General features: G+C 39.0%; 1 protein-coding gene across 3 annotated transcripts in view; it reads left to right on the top strand.

Moving 5' to 3' along the window:
- Positions 1-17520, top strand: part of erbin (erbb2 interacting protein) — a 47166-nt gene that overhangs the window by 16837 nt on the left and 12809 nt on the right. For all 3 annotated transcript variants that reach the window (XM_005454480.4, XM_005454479.4, XM_005454481.4), the window contains exons 2-12: positions 5029-5223; positions 5417-5534; positions 9033-9111; positions 9248-9337; positions 10115-10171; positions 11977-12040; positions 12262-12336; positions 13046-13190; positions 14842-14914; positions 16677-16806; positions 16889-17004. In XM_005454480.4, the coding sequence (XP_005454537.1) occupies positions 5038-5223; positions 5417-5534; positions 9033-9111; positions 9248-9337; positions 10115-10171; positions 11977-12040; positions 12262-12336; positions 13046-13190; positions 14842-14914; positions 16677-16806; positions 16889-17004 (1133 nt within the window). In that variant the 5' untranslated portion in view covers positions 5029-5037. The remainder of the gene's footprint in view (positions 1-5028; positions 5224-5416; positions 5535-9032; positions 9112-9247; positions 9338-10114; positions 10172-11976; positions 12041-12261; positions 12337-13045; positions 13191-14841; positions 14915-16676; positions 16807-16888; positions 17005-17520) is intronic.

Raw genomic sequence — 17520 nt, 5'->3', positions numbered from 1 at the left:
GTGTTATAAATATCAATATTAGTGATCATCTTGTCTATGTGTCTATATTTATACAAGCATTAGGTCATGGCTACAAATCTGAGTAGTCTACATTTAGTCTACAGATGTAGAAATGTTTTAAGTGTGGTTTGAATACTGAAGTTGAATTACAACTGTCTCGTGCTAGTATGTGCTTGTTCATGTTGAAATATACTTGGATTGTAGTTCTTTTAAAGGTTGTGCAACTTGACATTTGAGAAAATAAGCATTGTGTAAATCTCACAACTTGCGTTCTGCACTTTGTTTTTCCACTGACAAATCAAATCAGTGTTCATAGTAAAGTATAGGATTCAGTTTTAAAAGGAGTTAAAGCTGCATTTTGGAAAGAAATCTATAAATGACTAGCACTCCTCCCCAAATTAAGGAAGTGACTTTTTCCCTTTCCTCTTCCATCACAGTGAGAAGCAGTTCAAGTGTATCCCATGGGGTCTGCAGGTCATTATGTGCCTCTTTTCCTCGCTGCTGCATTGTTTCTGTCGCCATAATTTCTAATGTAAAATTTCAGCAGTGGCTCAGAAATCATGTAACAGTTCCCTGCAATCTGGATCAAAAGCTCCTTTCATAAGGCAAGAGCTATCCCATACTAATCACATTCTGCCATATCAACCAGCCGAGTACTATTAATAACACAAGCCGCTTGCTGCCATCAAACGCTATACTTGCATTTCAATTTAACTCACGACATTTACACAGACAAAGATGCACACGAAGGTGCGTCAACAATACCTGCTATTGTTGATCTCCTATTGTTGTTTAATTTCTCCAGAAACTCCAACTAAGGGCTTTAAAAGCTCAAAAAGCATGGCTTCACTTAAAGGAAAAGAAAGAAAATAAACTTTTTTTGGAAAATATAAAATGATGAGGAATGGTCAGAGTGAAAGTTAAAAGTTAGTAAGTGAATTATAAGTCATAAATGCTTTATTTTCTAATTATGTTTTTAATAGAATATCTAAGTACAGGTGCACAACCTCTGTTTTAGCTGCTATTATGCTCGTGTTCCTGTAGGCGTGGCGCTTCCGTGATTGGTCAGCCCTAGGTTGTTTCCCACAGACGTGTATTGAGTGAGGTGTGCTGAGTAACGAAGTAGTGAAGTTGACTCATTGAGTCTTGAGCATCAGCATCTTTGGTTATGATAATGATTTCAAATATCCATCATCAAATCATTTTTCTTAGGAAACTTGTGAGAGTGTTCTTGTTGTTTCCCTGTGAAAAGAAGCCAGTAGTACTGTGTACTAGCTGAGCTGTGAAGACTGTTTCCTAATCTTAGAGTGTGATGTACTTGTCAGTCTATTTCTCTTTTTATTCCTGTTAAAGCTAGTTAAGCTTTTCTGTGAAGGCCGTATTACATACAGTCGATGACGTTCAGCTTTCTGGCAGTGTTTTGCAGAATAGCCTCTGTCACAACAGGAACAGTCTGAATTTCAGAATAAACCCATCAGATGTTTTGCTTTTTCATTTTCAACACTACAGTGTTATTTTAAAATTAAGTTAAGGATTAGATTAATGGTCACGATCCTTAAGCAGTGATTCAAAGACAGTTTTCGGGCGGACTGGCAGATAATGTAGCTGCGACTCAAAGTGTGAAATGAGCTGCTCAGTTTGTAAAATGTGTACGGATGCTAATTTGACAGAGGATAAGAAATTGACAGAGCATGCCATGGAGATGAGAAAAGTTAGTCACCAAAACAAAGACAGAAGGAGCACAAATTACTACAGTGTGGGTACTATAGCTGAGCTTAACTGCTGGTTACCTCAGAGTGTATAAATCTTTTCTGTGGAAAGCATTTGATGGGGAATTACCCCAATTATTTTCATTTGGGACTTATTAGTCACAAAAGCAAACTACTACAGGATAAACTAGAAGTTGGCCATTGACTACTTGTTGGCCACAGTGGAAGACCTTGGTGAGCTTTTAGAGAATTCACACAGATATTTCTGGCATGAAATGGATGGTAGAAACTGAAAATCTGCCATTTTCACAGTTTCATTGTACTAACAGTTCTCTTGCATAGAACTTTTTCTGTATTTTATTAGTGAGACGCGTTCCACATACGCAGTTAATAAGTGAGCTCAGCTGTGTGTTTTGTGAATGACTTTTTATGTCTGAGAGCTGCTTCTACAATTCACTGTAGTATCTATAGCAACACCACTGACCCGGGAGGCACTTAAGTTACAGGGAGAGGGTTGTGACAGGGAAGTGGGGTTTTTTTGGCTCTGAGTGGGAGAACTAAGTGGGATTCTGTGACTGGCTTGCCCTCTAGATTGTTTCATTTACTGTTACACAGAAAGTGTGCCTGCAAAGTCACATGCTGACTATTCACACACACCCACACAGTTTGAAAATCTATGAACAAATATAGCTAGTGAGTTTTTTTCATTTTTTGTCTTTTTTTACTTTTTAACCTTTTTCCGTCCCATCAGCCTAAGCACTTACTAGCACGATGGTTCAAGTAAATACTTTGCCGAAATAAGTAGGCTAAGAAAGAAAATGTCAGTCAGCCAAGAGCTTAACATGTCTGGAAATCTCCGTTGCATGTCTTGAATTTTCTTAGTTAAGAAGTCAAAAGCTCCTGATCGACTGAAGTTGGGTGAGTGTGGTCAGTCATCAGTCCCGTAACATGTAGGTCAGTGGATGAGCCTATCTGTGTTGTAGACAGTACGGTTCTCATTAGTCTGCTGCTTTCCAGATTACTCTTTGGGCCAGCCAGCCCTGCAGTGCAGCATATCTTGTCCATTTCTGTCCATCTTCACATTGAAGCAGCGCACCACCTTGAATAATGGTGTTATTAAAAACTGTTTTTATGTGGCAGTACAGCTCTTCGGCTCTGATAACTAACACTCTGGATGCATAAAAAAATTGGTTTTGTTTAAGATACAAAACAAAGTTTTTCAGGTGTGTCGTCATAAATTCAAATACGGTAAATACCGGTATTAAGTAAAAAGTCTCACTGATTGCCTGACCTTTTTGTTTGTTTTTTGCGTACCTTATATTAACTCATAATTACTACACCTTCTCTGTTAATCCATGCTGCATTCCCTCCTCCCTATCTGACCACTCTGCATAGCATGCGTCATACATATGTTTAGTTCTTCTTGCTTGGGTTGAATGGAGCCAGGCCCTCTGTCGTCTCCTTTGCTGATGGCCCAGATTACTCTAAGTACTTATACATGAGCTGGCTTCTTCCATAGAGAAGATTGTGTGGGAGGCTGACAGCCTTTTACATGTGCATACTTCATGTGAGTGTGGGTGAGTGCATACATGCAGCCATTATTAATGAGTGGGAAATGGAAGAATAGCTCACTGGTTCTGCATTGGGACAACTTTGGACTGAATTGTCACAAAAGCTGTGGCAAACAAGTAGATCATACTGCCGTCTCTATTACTTTGCACTCTCTAGAAAAAGAGGTCTGTCTTTTCTTTTTATTGGCCTAATATCACCCCTAAAATAAGTATCCTGTTGCTGTTTGTAGCAAAGTCTAACTGAAATACTCGCTCTCACCCACATATAGCCTGCAAAGAAAATTTAAAGGCTACCACACTTCGGTGGCTCTGTCAGCCAGACAAGATACAGAGTGAATGAAGTATTCTGAGATGATTTTCTATGGCAATACTCAGATTAAGACAAGGGGGAGGGAAAGTCGCATTCTCTGCATGGTCCAAACAAAGCCCCTGTTGACCAAAGTCACATTCCATAGTGTGTACTGTACTTTGATGAAAAACTGTGTAGATTTGATCTATAGAAAACATGCATATAAATTTCAGCATACTTCCCAGCAGCGCTTAACAACACCCCTCCTATCCACCTTTTAATCTGTTCATCCACATTGAGAGCGGAAAAGATTTTCTGGCTTATCGATATCAGTTTATTTTGCTGTAGAGAGCTTTGCATGAAACCAGTCAAGGATAAGGATTTCCAAAGTAATGGCTGACTCATGGCTTACTTTTTTAATTTATATCCTCCACTTCATTGAACAGCGTCACATTTGGCATATTTATGGAAAGTTAGATGTGAAAATTGGCTTTTCCCGAATGGTAAACAGAAAGAGTCCCTCTTTTTTTCAGGATATTTACTGAAGACCTAAAATAAAAGTTATTTTTGTTCAGTAAAAATCTGTGTGGATTGATTCACTGGCAGTGATTATGTGCAGTGTATGCAAATTTGAGGAAAAAATTGGCAGCCCACTCCCTTGGAAGAAATAATAGTATTGAGTGTGCATGATGCAGCTTGCCAACTGCTTTGAGAGTTCCGTCTGCAAAAGTGCCTGGAGAGCCATTACACATCAGTGTACTGTGCTTTGGGACAGATTTTGGGCTGCATTATTATTTTTAAGCGTAATTCTCTAATAATAAGTATTTCCATTTAAATTCCAGTGTTTGTTTGCCTTGTCCATTGTGACAGTTTTACTCTCCTCCTCAGATGTGGTGATGGGATTTACAGAGTAGCAAGAGACAGCCTCCTACAGCTTTCCGGGGAGGTTAAATTTATCACATATCGCAGACTAAAGTACAATGACCAAAAGTAAACATAGCCGGCAGCCCCGTGGCTATTGAAAGAAACAGAATTGTAAATCAACTGGGTACTACTTCCTCCTACTTCTGTGCTTTATCAGAAACTGTGAGAAACAATAATGACTAATAATCATTTTGGATTTAAATGTGAGAACCCAGGTTGACATATGTTGAAATTTCCCTTTAATGATGATCTGAGTGATTTGTGGAAGTCGCACCAGAAGCTAAACATGACTGTTGTTTCACATCCATTTTTCTAATCTATTTAAGTCTTGTTACACTACGGGCTGATGCTGCTTTTTCGTTGTGTCATACAGATTAAATGTGTGATTTTAATCATTTCCATTTCATTAAAGTTGATCAAATGTCAACATCCTTGTGTTACACAGGAAGTGAAGTGTGAAAGTAGCATTGGTCACCAGTCTGCCTCCTTATCATCTTAGTATCCTTCTTCATATCTCTCCATTTTCCCTCCACAGTGCCTCAGGATGTCCAAGCGGAGCCTGTTTGTTCGTCTGGTACCATGCCGCTGCTTGCGGGGCGAGGAGGAGATCGTAACATCGCTGGACTACTCCCACTGCAGCCTGGAGACTGTTCCTAAGGAGATCTTTAACTTTGAGAAGACCCTGCAAGAACTCTACCTCGATGCCAACCAGATCGAGGAGCTGCCTAAAGTAAGGCATGCATTGTGATGTATAGAAACCTTCAGTGTGTGTGCATCTTTGTTGCTAGGAGTCTTTGAAGGATACAGTTGAACTTTATTAAAAGTCAGGACATTTGTACATTTCTCATGAGACTGTATAGGTGAACCACAAGTTAAACCACACGGTGTTTATATTTTCTTTCCCCCCCTCCTCATTCTACAAGCAACTGTTTAACTGCCAGTTACTCAACCGACTGAGCATGCCAGATAACGACCTGACAGTGTTGCCAGCAGCGATCGCAAACCTCATCAATCTCAGGGAGCTTGATGTCAGCAAAAACAGTAAGCAGGATGATTCCTTTTTAGAACCTTTTTCCTTTAAAGCCTGAAAACTTTCCTTTGAAATTTCAAACGTCGAAACTGTCTTAGTTGTCTTTTTGTTGTAATGACGACAAGAAAATATATGAACGCACTAATACCTTGTTTAGATTTGCTTTTTCAAAGCTGAGGCGAGGTGAAATGCCACAGCATGTTTAATTTGCTGTGTTTACGTCACAACATGACTCAAAAAAACTGATCAATAGAAGAAGTGGACAAGCCCAGACCTGCAAGCGGCTAGAAACTCTCTCTCAAGTGAAATGGAAAAAACTGAAAGAGCAATATGAAGCTTCTTTGAGCTGGTTCTCTCTCTCTCTCCCTCTCTCTCTCTCTCTCTCTCACACACACACACACACACACACACACACACACACACACACACACACACACACACACACACTGTAACAAAATATCTACAGGGTGAATTGTCAACTGTTTTGTAGAGTCGGAAGCAGCGGCATTTGTCAAAGTTTAACGTTTACTGCTTTGATATTAAACATTTGCACTGTTGAACATGACAGGGCTTTGTACTTGAAGTCCTTTAAATGTTGCCTGTTTGATGAAAGCTTTCCACAGACACACTTGGTGCTCTTCTAGGGTGACATTTAGAACAAAAAACAGATGCAGAACAAAGTGTGTGAGGCTGTGCACCGAATCAGTCAGATGACTCTGCTGTTTAAATCATTTCTGCCCTTTTTTAAAAAAAAAACAAAAACCCAAAACGTATATTCAGTTTTTTATATCAAATACATCTGCAATAAATTGACAGTTTTAGCCTCCATATCACAATCATTATTTGTAAAGTAGACTTTTGTAAATTGAAAGAAAACCACTACCATGCAGTAGAAAAATTCAAAAGTCTGATATTAAACAAGGACAAATGAACAACAAAAAAAAACTGACAGTTTTTAAAAAACAAAATGGATGACTTCCAGTTTTAATTCAAAGAATGTAACAAAAATATTGCATTAATTGTCCATTCACTTTCTACATTTATCCATTGACGCGGGGCTGGAGCCTATCCCAGCTGTCATAGGGTGAGAGGTGGGGTACGACAGATTGACAACCCTGGACAGGTTGTCAAGCTGTCGCCCAATTAACACAGAGAGACAGACGGCCACCCACACTCGTGTGAGTGAGCTGCATGGTGGTGTTAGCACTATTGCCTCACAACCAGAAGGTCCTGAGTTCTAAACCAGTCTGTGTGGAGTTTACATGTCCATGACTCCCTGCATGTGTGCGGGTTCTCTCTGGGTACCAGCTTCCTCCAGCGGTTCAAAGACATGAATAGAGTTGGGCTAACTGGTGTTTCAAAACTGACCACAAGATGTGATTTAGACTTCTGTGGGGAATCCTTGAAGTGTCTACAATGTAACCTAGTAAGTGGCAGACATTGTTGCCAGTATTTATGCTTGGGCTGGACAATTATATTTTTTCCCTCCTGGGACTCTTTGTTGCAGTCGGGTTTTGTGGGGCAAACATATTTGTCCTTCTTGTTTTTCCATTTCTTAGTACATTCACTCATATCCATTCTGATACTTTCAGCAGTCTGTCTCTAGGAATTTGCTGATGTTTCTAAGTTCTTACATTGGCGTTCTGATTTTTTTCACTTATATTGAGGCAATGGTCATCATTCGATCCCTAATAAATTCAAAAACTGCCACGAAAATGTAGCCAGAAATGCACTGCAGTAATCAGTTGTTGTGTAGTTATATTTCTAGTTAGAATGTAGCAGAGGTTATGATATAGCTGTGGCACAGATTCCCCACCGAAACATAAATCCCCAGCAAGTGTGAATGTAAGTGAAAATTGCATTAACTGGCTGGTAAGTACACCCACTTTTACACAGTCTCTTCATTACTTGCAGCTCAGAAGTAGTTGGACATTTGAACAGTAAGCTGCTCCATCAGCAGGTGTGGTTCCTGATTGTTTTCTCATTGTTTAAAATAAATCTGGAGCTGACTCTGGGGTTTGACTTTGCATTTGGTAGCTATTCATATGAACTCTAAACTAGACCAAGGTGTGGTCAGTGTAAATCAAGTGTGGGAACAAAAAGGCCAATTTGAAAGGAAAACAAAAGACCGCCCAGTTCTGGTATACTCAGTTATCTGGACTAATACATTTGTACCAGAAAGATGTTAAGAGAAAAAAAACCATATACATAGGCAAGGATAAGCTCATACTACATCCTCTTTCAAAATGACATGGCATGTATGTTTGCCAGAGGAACTGGTTCACGAGCGTTTCTAGATGAAGTGACTGTTGAAGCAACAGGATGAATTTTTAAAACGTATAGCTTACACTGTGCTGAAAAGCTGCAAGACTAAAAGGCTGGTGCTTTACAGTGCAGATGGATAATGACTCAAACCCCAAAAGTGACCCACGGGTTTTTTAAGGCAATGAAAGGGAATGTTCTTAAATGGCAGAGTCACTCACATGACCTCAGCTGAGTTAAGATGCTTTTTAGTGAAAGCAAAGCTGAAAGCAGAGAGACTCACAAACAAGCAGCAAAAGCCTGGCAGAGCATCTCGAGCGAGGAAATGCAGCATTTAATGATGTCTGTGGAAAGGATTGCTACGGATTCCCATTTAAGTAATAATCATTATATTTATAATAATGCTAGTTTGTCCAATTACTTTGGCCTGTGTAAAAGGCGGGACTGTAAATTGTTAAAGCTCAATGCAAAAAATTCATTTGCATCTTGACTGCTTCATTTTAAATCCATGGGTGTTGTACAGATCCAAAATTAGGGAAAATAGGCTGAGTGTCCATACGCTTCTCTACCTGACTCCATAAAGAAGTTTGCACAGTTGGCAAAACCCTTTCAGGAACAGAGAGGTTAAAAAGGTAGTTGGGCTATAAACGAGTGCAAAAGCAGCCTTGTTTAAACAGACATTAAAGGATGTAGTGGCATTTTCATGAACCGGAGCTTCATGTCCCGTGTTTACATTAAATGGAGCTTATCCTTCCACACAAAGCACTTTAGCCTAAGTGTTGTGAACATAAAAGAAAGTAGGTGGCAATAAACCGTGAGACTTAGACACAATGCTCACCTTGCTGTGAAGGTTTGGTGAGAAGTTGCAGACTTCAAAATAGAAGATCACTCACCTTCTATTTTTGTTTTTGCTCTTTGTTTCCTGCTCTTTTATTATGTAACCGCATGCAGTTCTGCACTTTTCTTCTCTCTTTTTAGTGAAGACAAAAAATAAGGGCGAAGAAAGGTGCAGAGCTGCTCTTATTATACCACGATCACACACTGTTCAGTCAGAGAACCTTTCTGGTTGTTTGTTTGTGTTAAATAAGATGTCTTTCATTATGTTTTATCTTTTTTTCATTTGACAGGAGTTATTCATTTTGTGCCAGCAGTAACAAAGCAGCTGAGATACACTGAGCAGATGTAGCTTTGTAGTCGTACTCCTGCCCTGCTGATGATAATTTTTGATGACTTCTGTTTCTCTCCAGGCATCCAGGACTTTCCAGAGAACATCAAGAACTGCAAAGGCCTAGCAATTGTAGAAGCCAGTGTGAATCCCATATCCAAGTGAGTTCGGCTTTCCCTCACCTAACACATTTTAGTTTAATGTTCCCTACTAAGGTTGGGTTCCTAGTAAACCTAGAGGTTTACGAGGCTGCTTGTGTGTTCTCATTCGCGTTCTTGTGTTTGCAATTGTTGTCAGGCTCCCTGAAGGCTTCACTCAGCTTCTGAGTCTGACGCAGCTCTACCTGAACGATGCCTTTCTGGAGTTCCTACCAGCCAGCTTCGGCAGGTCGGTTTCTTCTCTGGTTTGTCACACGCTGTACTTGATGGAGTCATGATACTGACATTTGAATTTTCTAAATGCAATCAAGTCAAGTCATTAACACACCACAGAAATGCAACACAAAATGATGCTAGCTCGATAAGATCACCAAGTTGAAGTGATTTTGTTTCATACTGTGGGCTACACTTGTGCTGTGTGGCACCAGGACCAAGTACTACTTATGTCATGTCAACAGCACAAAAGTGATGCAGTGAGCATTCACAGAACTATTTGTCTGTTTATCTCTCAGGCCTGGCTTACCATTAATTCTTTAACATTTACATTTAAGTCATATTGGAGAAATACACATTACGCTTTAAAAAATGATCACTTTATTTAAAATGATCATATTGTTCTCTTTTTTTTCCAAGATCTTATTTAACATTTATACTTTCCCATATATAGTTAGGCTACACAGATTGTTTCATCAAGTCACCATGATTATTAATCACTTTCATTACTTGCACTTTAAACAAAAGTTGGTGTTGAACCTTCTGAATGCAGAAAACATGTGATGTGATCTGGTGCTGATTCCATCTTTATATTTCTTCCTTTTAGTACTAGTTCTATACAAGAGAAGATTACATCAGACTTTTTTGCTGTCATGTAACTGCACATCATAGCTGCTTAGTGAAAGATAAGCCGGCTGAGAAAATCGTGGCCGCTAAGCTTCAAAAGCCATTTCACATAATATCCCTTTGGGGAAAATCAACTAATTATGACAATGATTTTTCCTGCTTGCAGGTTGACTAAGCTACAAATCCTGGAGCTGAGGGAGAACCAGTTAAAGATGTTGCCAAAGTAGGTGGTTTTTATTTAGCAAACTTTCCAAATGTGAAATATACAGAATGTTCATTTTAATTAAAAATAATAATAATAATGATAATAAAGGCACAGAGTCGCTCTGAAATTCAGTCGCTTTATGAACCGTGACAAGATTTTTTTTAAAAATTTTTTAAATCCCTACTTCCTCATTGTCCTCTTCCTCTTGCACCCCCTGCAATGTCTGTCCTTTATCCTTTTTTTTAATCATAGACTCTTTCTCTAAACCTCTAACTGTAGTATTAAATTCCACTGTGTTACATAAGAGTCCCCTTTACTTGGCCACTTGCGCTGACAGGTTTTATAATCCTCTACTGAGACAGTGGTGAAGGTCTTTTTGCTATTTGAGAAGTGTGCTGTGAGACTGAATGTCCCACAGATATTAGAGAAAGCTCCAGGTGATTTTGGGGGGAAGTTACCGTCTCCCTGGTTTCTCTGTAATTTCTGTCACACTTCACTAGCTTTACCATCTTACCAACCTTTTTTTCCCCCTTCCCCCCTCTGTCTGAGTTTCCTTTTATAATCTCCCCTTTGTTTTTTATTTTTTTTTGCATTTATATTTCACTGACTGATGTTCCAGCCGGTGTATAAAGTGCAGTGCAGTACAGTCAGTGCCACAGCTCAGAGCGGATCCCTTTTTTCTGGCTGTGTTTATGTGACAGAGGCCAGACCTGTTAAAGTCTGGAGGCCTGACAAAGAAAGGGACTAATGATCGGGAGCGTTGCCAGAGCAACACACAAGCATTTCAGAGATGTAAACAATGTGTGCAAAGGGGTGCAATAGAAGTCTTCTCAGGGCTTTCATGTAGAAGCTGCTGCCTCTATTCTCCATCTCTCTCCTCTGGTGCACAGACACACACTGAGCACATGCATAAACCAAGTGTTTTAAAGAAGGCTCCTGTGTTCCTTGCTCAGGGTCATAAGCCCTTTAGTTTTGTTTTTTTTAACTGGTGAACTCACTTTCTAGATTAGCCAAAACGGCTCATTCTCACCCTTTTTTTAGCCGTTTGGTTTGGTGTGTTTTTTTTTGGGGGGGGGGGGGGACTGTTCATTCCTTGGTATCATCTCTGTCCCACAAGTACATTTCCACTTGCTTTAGGGTTGGGATTATACTTTTTAATCAACTTTTATATTATATGGAAGTTGGAATGCCCACATTGTGAAATTGACAGTCAATTGAAATTTTTTTTTTTTTATTTTGCTTTTGTTTGTACATGCGCGCGTCTGTGTACGTGCTACGTTTTTGTTTTTTGCTGCTGGCAGTAAAGGACAAATGTCCTCAAAGGTGTCTTGTTATTCGATCTGTGAGGAAAGAGTAGTTCTTAATCACTGATAAGCCTCTATGAAAATATTTTCTCTCCAGTTGTCTGTTGTGCTGTGATCAGTTAAATGTGATCAGCAGTGTTGTAAGCAGTGAAGTAGCCCTGCGTGTTTACAATGTAGGGGAGAATGTGAGCCTGTGGCCTGAATGTGAGAGAAAATTTGGAGCAAGGCTTAGGGCTAGCATACGTCACATTTTCCATTATTTAGAGCATATTTCTATCACGCCTAAGCTCTAAAAGGTATTTATTTCCACATAAAATTATTCAGTGACAGGAGTGAAGGCGGAGCATGTGTGCTTTCCAAATCGAACAGCATGAAAGCTGAGTGACAGTGGCATAGAGGAGGAATTTTCTGATGGCTGTTTTTTTTTTTTTTCTTTAAAATGTAAACCATGAAATTCATGTGTTTTTGTTGTTGTTGTTTTTGTTTTGTTTTTTATGTTTCTTTCTTGTGTGTCTGCAGAAGCATGCAGAAGCTCACACAGCTGGAGAGGTTGGACCTGGGGAGTAATGAGTTCACTGAAGTGGTGAGTGTCTTTCTGTCAGTGCTCGGGGCTCTCACCTCCTTCCTTAATCTGTTCCCCATCCTATTTTTGTTTTTTAAGCACACATGTAGAAAGTTTTCTTTTCCTTACACTCTGAACCATCATTTATACATGATAATGTCATTGTTAATTAGGTGATTCATTTTTTTTATTTTTTTTTAGCTTGCTCACAACTACATGCTTTCTCTTTTTTACATGTGCAGCCTGAGGTGGTGGAGCAGCTGACTGGACTCAAGGAGCTGTGGATGGACGGAAACAAACTGACCTTTTTACCTGGGGTATCATATACACTCATATTCCCGTTCAGTGACTGCTGCGTCTTAACATGTCATCTTGAGATTATTTCCCTTGATTCTCCCCCAACCCCCCAAAACTGTGTGTCTGCTTAAGTCTTCATCAAAAAGAGCTGCAGTCAGTTTACATCAGACTTTGAGCTCTCTGAAACCAGCAGAGAGGGCTGCGCTTTGAACGCGATTCTATCGTAGGATGAACTCGCACAGTTTGTCCTCAACAATAAAATGCATAGTTTTGGGTTTGCATATGTCCCCCAGAAAAAAATCAGCTATGAAAGAATTCTTATGTCGGTGTGTTGATAGTCAGGATTTGTTAAATGAGGTTCTTCTTTCATCCAAATGACCAGCTTGTTTGTAAGTGGGTCATAATTAAAGCATTAGTTCTGCTGCCAGCATTTCAGTAGCATCAGCTGTAATCACAATCTGGCCTTTTATAAGCCATGACGTCTATGGAGTATGAAACAAACCATTAAGTGTTACTGTTCTGCTAATAAAATGAGTGTTTTCAACCTAAAATAAGTGTGATATTGTCTCCCACTGTGGGATTATATCATGTCTGCATATATAGTTAGTTCACTTCACTGCAGAAAATGTTAGTTAACTGCTTGTTTGTGATCATTTTAATTTACTGCCGCAGTCTGCATCTGATACTGCTGCATAAATTAAGGGTGACTTTTTATTTTATTTTGTCCAGATGTTGGGGACACTAAAACAACTGGTGTATCTCGACGTGTCGAAGAACAACTTGGAGATGGTGGATGAACAAATCTGCGGCTGTGAGAATCTACAGGACCTCCTGCTTTCCAACAATGCTCTCACACAGCTGCCAGGCTCCATCGGTAAAGATCTGTCTCAAACACACACACACACACACACACACACACACACCGTATTAGAAGATCTGTTATGAAACACCTTAACTCTCTTTTAGCTGTTGCCAGCTTTTAAATCTTTCCAAGCCCTTCATCAGTGAAAAAGGCTCTTTTGTCTCTTTCTATGTCTCTTTTAGCACTTGCAGTGCGAGCCGACGGGACAGTACTACCACAAGACTTTATTTTTCTGTGTCATTTTCTCTAATAGAAACTGATCTATATATAATTGCAACAGAGCATGAAACTGATGTGGTGCATAATAACCTTTTACTTATTTTTCAGTATTCAGTTTTATTTTTGGTTTTAGATAAAACCAAATTATGCTAACAATATAAAACTGTAGTGAAGTAAACAGTGAGATACTCCTAACATATTAATGTGATGTCATTAACAGAAGAAATGCAATCATTCAAATATTTCTACAGCTCAGGATTGCTTTTACCCAGCCCTTATTAATCTCTAATGAATTAGGTTCCAATTACTCATGTATTCAAAATCATGTCACTGGTATGAAACATTTAGCAATACCAATGCAGCTTACTCATTTATGATTCACTGCGTCTTTTTGTTCTATTTTTCTTTATGGACAAACAGAAATAAAACACCATATTCAATTTGGGTTACATTTGTGACAAGACAATGTTGTGTGTGTATATAGAAACTGATATTTAATATTATACATATTAAGAATAAAGTTATTTGTTTTAAAAAAAAAAAACTCCACAGGTTTTAAACCAATGTAATTGGCTCACGTAGGTAAATATGTTTTAAACATAAAGTTAAAAGTTCTGTAAAATAAAATCATTGAGTACAATAATGTAGACTGGAGATTGGATGTTCTGGGCAAGCTTAAAAAAGCAACCTGAATCAGCAGTTATATTTTCATCCAACCATGAGGGGCAGGGTTGAAAGAAGATATAACTCAGCATCAAGGCCTCCGTCGCACAGACCTAGAGACCAGCTAGCAACCATCTGGAAAATGTATGCGCCAGTTGGTGGAGGTTGCTGCAAATTGCTATGAAACATTTATTTATATAGCAGCAAATCATAACAACATTCACCTCAAGGTTCTTTATAAAGATAAAGACCCTACAATAATAGGGAGAAACCCCAACAGTCAGATCACCCCTATAAGCAAGTAGTTGGCGACAGTAGGAAGGAAAATCTCCCAAACAGGACGTGTCAGTGGCAGTGATGGTGCCCCATTAACCCTCAGCAGTGCAGAGCCCGACAACTTCTCTCTGCGACTGGGTGACAGACAGATGACAATTGTGTTGGCTACTTTTTTCCCTTTTTCAAATGTTAATTTTAACAAATAGGTGCCTATTTTTCTAAATGAATTGTAAAGCTACATTTATAATATTTATTGATAGTCATTATTTTCTATGGCATACTTCCTCCCATCCTTTTTGCAAAAAACAAAAATAAACAGACTAATAAAATCCTTTAAATTCATGCACACACTGCTGTTGAAATCACGGTTGATGATGACTGCTATAGCCATTACTGTATTGACAGTATGAATGAATCTAATTAACTGATGTGTAATGGATCTTCCTCTTTGTTGCATACCAGCAAGTGATAGTCAATAACTGATCTGAGCTTTTTTTTTTTTAAGGCACCCTGAAGAAACTGACTGCACTGAAAGTGGATGAAAATCAGCTGATGTACCTGCCAGATTCCATTGGAGGGTGAGCACCACAGCGATAGATTTGATAACAGCAGAGTAAACCCTGAGCTCAGTGGATTATTGTGCCGTTTTTTTTTTTATATCTGGGATCCATTGATCTCATAAAACGTCTTTCTGGAAAAACGAGATATCCCCATTAAACAGAATGCGTCCCCCTGCTCGGTTTGTTTTGGTCTCGCGCTGATGATTGGTAGCTTAGTAATGGCTATGGCTCTAAAGAGTGGTTATGAATGTCATATCTTTGAGTCTGCCAAAGCGATTTAAGGACACAGTTTGCTTCAATGTGGAAGGGCTGCTGGTAAACACTAGTCACATGACCCTCATAGGCAGTAATGATGTGAAATCCTGTGTTACTATTCAGAGGTTTTTCTGTCTAAGGTAGACAGGTAAACCCTGCAGTCGCCGGCTGATGAGTACCGAGCCAGGTCCACACGCTGATCCTCTTTCTACTCTGAATCATTGACACACAGTTCACAAAGATTAGTTTCCATTTAATCCATGCTTTTATTTTTTAATCCGTCCCCTCCAACATCCATGAGAAAGACAAATCTACATTAACTGATAAAAACAATTGTATCTGTGCAGTTTTTTATTACTGTTTTTAAACACCCTCAATTACCCCTTATGTTAGAATATGCCGCCTTATGTACTTTGACTTAGATTATGTGACAAAGCCTATGGTTTAGCTTAATCCCATGCAAGGGTTTTAGTTTAAGCAAGCTCATTTCCACCCCGTTTATATGTAGCTGGTTTTTGTTTTACTTCACCACTTTTACACCGGGGTTGTTTTGTTTCCCTGGTGTATTTTTAGTAGAGTTTCACGGTACTGTAGCATATGAGCTTTCCGGAGGTCAGGCTGCTTTGCATTAATATGAAACCCAGCGTGCATTTACATTTTTCATTCTGCAAAATTCTGCTTAAATGATGTCCCATGAAATATTTGAGATTTGCATTTGCATCAGTCTATTTGTTTTTCACCGTCACTGTAAAGTACACTGTACACCTCTTATTTTATTAGTTAACTGTTCATTATATCATAGTCTCTGTGAAGGATTTAAAGAAATTGGAATGCACTGATCATTGTAAGCAATGAAACAGACGCATGTTAGTATGCTTAACAAAAAGAGCTACCTAAATGTGGCAGCAGCGCTGCGTTCAGTTTCTTCAGCCTGTGTTTGAACCCCAGCAGCTGCCATCTGAAAGTATAGAACAATCTGAAAATAGAACAATTGTTCCAAGTGAATCTTGTGCTAACATCCTAGACATTACCTGGCTGTCTGCTTAACATCCTTCAGCCATCCTGAGCTTTCTAGTAAGTAGTAGCTTGCTTGGCTACAAATTTGAACATTATTATTGAAGCCCTGTCCAATGAAATAAGTTCACCACGTCACACACAGTCTAATCCCAGATTGCACGCATTGATATAATTTACATAAATTAGATCAACACATTTACTGTATTTAATAAATAGATCTCAAGTTATACTGGCGTGTGTGTGTGTGTGTGTGTGTGTGTGTGTGTGTGTGTGGACATAACCCGATAGTAGATCGTTCTGTGATGCCCAATCAGCGATGAGCAAAAAAGAAATTAAATAAAAAATGTATTGGTGTTCTCCATTGCAGCAGTATGTTCAGTATTTCTTTGTTTGTAAGTGTCTGACTGCTGGTGGTCACTTCTTGCCACTTGAATGGCAGTTTTTTTGCAGTTAAAGTGCATTTTTGGCAACTGCATGATTCACATCCTCCCGTGTCTCTCTGCATCAGGCTGACATGCATTGATGAGCTGGACTGCAGTTTCAATGAGATTGAAGCGTTGCCAGCCACCATTGGCCAGTGTGTCAATATGCGCACCTTTGCTGCAGATCACAACTTCCTTGCCCAACTTCCACCCGAGGTGAGTGTGCGCATCAGCTTGGAGATTTTAATCCGTGTGTTCACTGTCTGCAGTGAGAGTCATTGGTGTGCTCGCTTCACAGATGGGCAACTGGAAGAGGGCAACTGTGCTGTTTCTACATTCCAACAAGCTGGAGTCTTTGCCTGAGGAGATGGGCGACATGCAGAAGCTCAAAGTCATCAACCTCAGCAACAACAAGTGAGCCTTCTCTACTTGTTGTATTTTTATTTTTTTATTTTTTAGAACCTCTGGCCTGATTTTAAATATTATCAAAATCTAAATCCGAACATGAACATGTTTTTTGTTGTGCATCAAATCTGTTTACAATTATTTACTTTGTTCAGACTAAACAAGATGTTAACTATGAAATCTACACATTTTGATCCAGATTGTATCAGAATTACACAACATATCTGACAAAACAATCATTAGATTAGTTGATAAAATTAAATGATATAAAATCAATTGTATGTACTTCAAATCCAGGACATTTTAAAACCAGTGATTCCTTCACTTTGAAAAGCTACCAGTTAATAAAAGCAATCAAATGTCTTGTCTCATGCTTATTTTCAAATGTGGGGTTTGAAATTGCACCTGCTGATTACAGCATCGTGATGAAGGCTTATTAGAATGAAAAAATGTAAGGTCTTGACTGTTTCCTTTTTTTAAGGAAAAAGGGAAATTTTACAGGTTTATCTTTTGTTGTCAGCCTGC

Source organism: Oreochromis niloticus, linkage group LG7, assembly GCF_001858045.2.
Source record: "Oreochromis niloticus isolate F11D_XX linkage group LG7, O_niloticus_UMD_NMBU, whole genome shotgun sequence".
Classification (NCBI taxonomy): domain Eukaryota; kingdom Metazoa; phylum Chordata; class Actinopteri; order Cichliformes; family Cichlidae; genus Oreochromis; species Oreochromis niloticus.
Note: the sequence above shows the minus strand (reverse complement) of the source record. Positions and strands in the feature narration are given on the sequence as shown.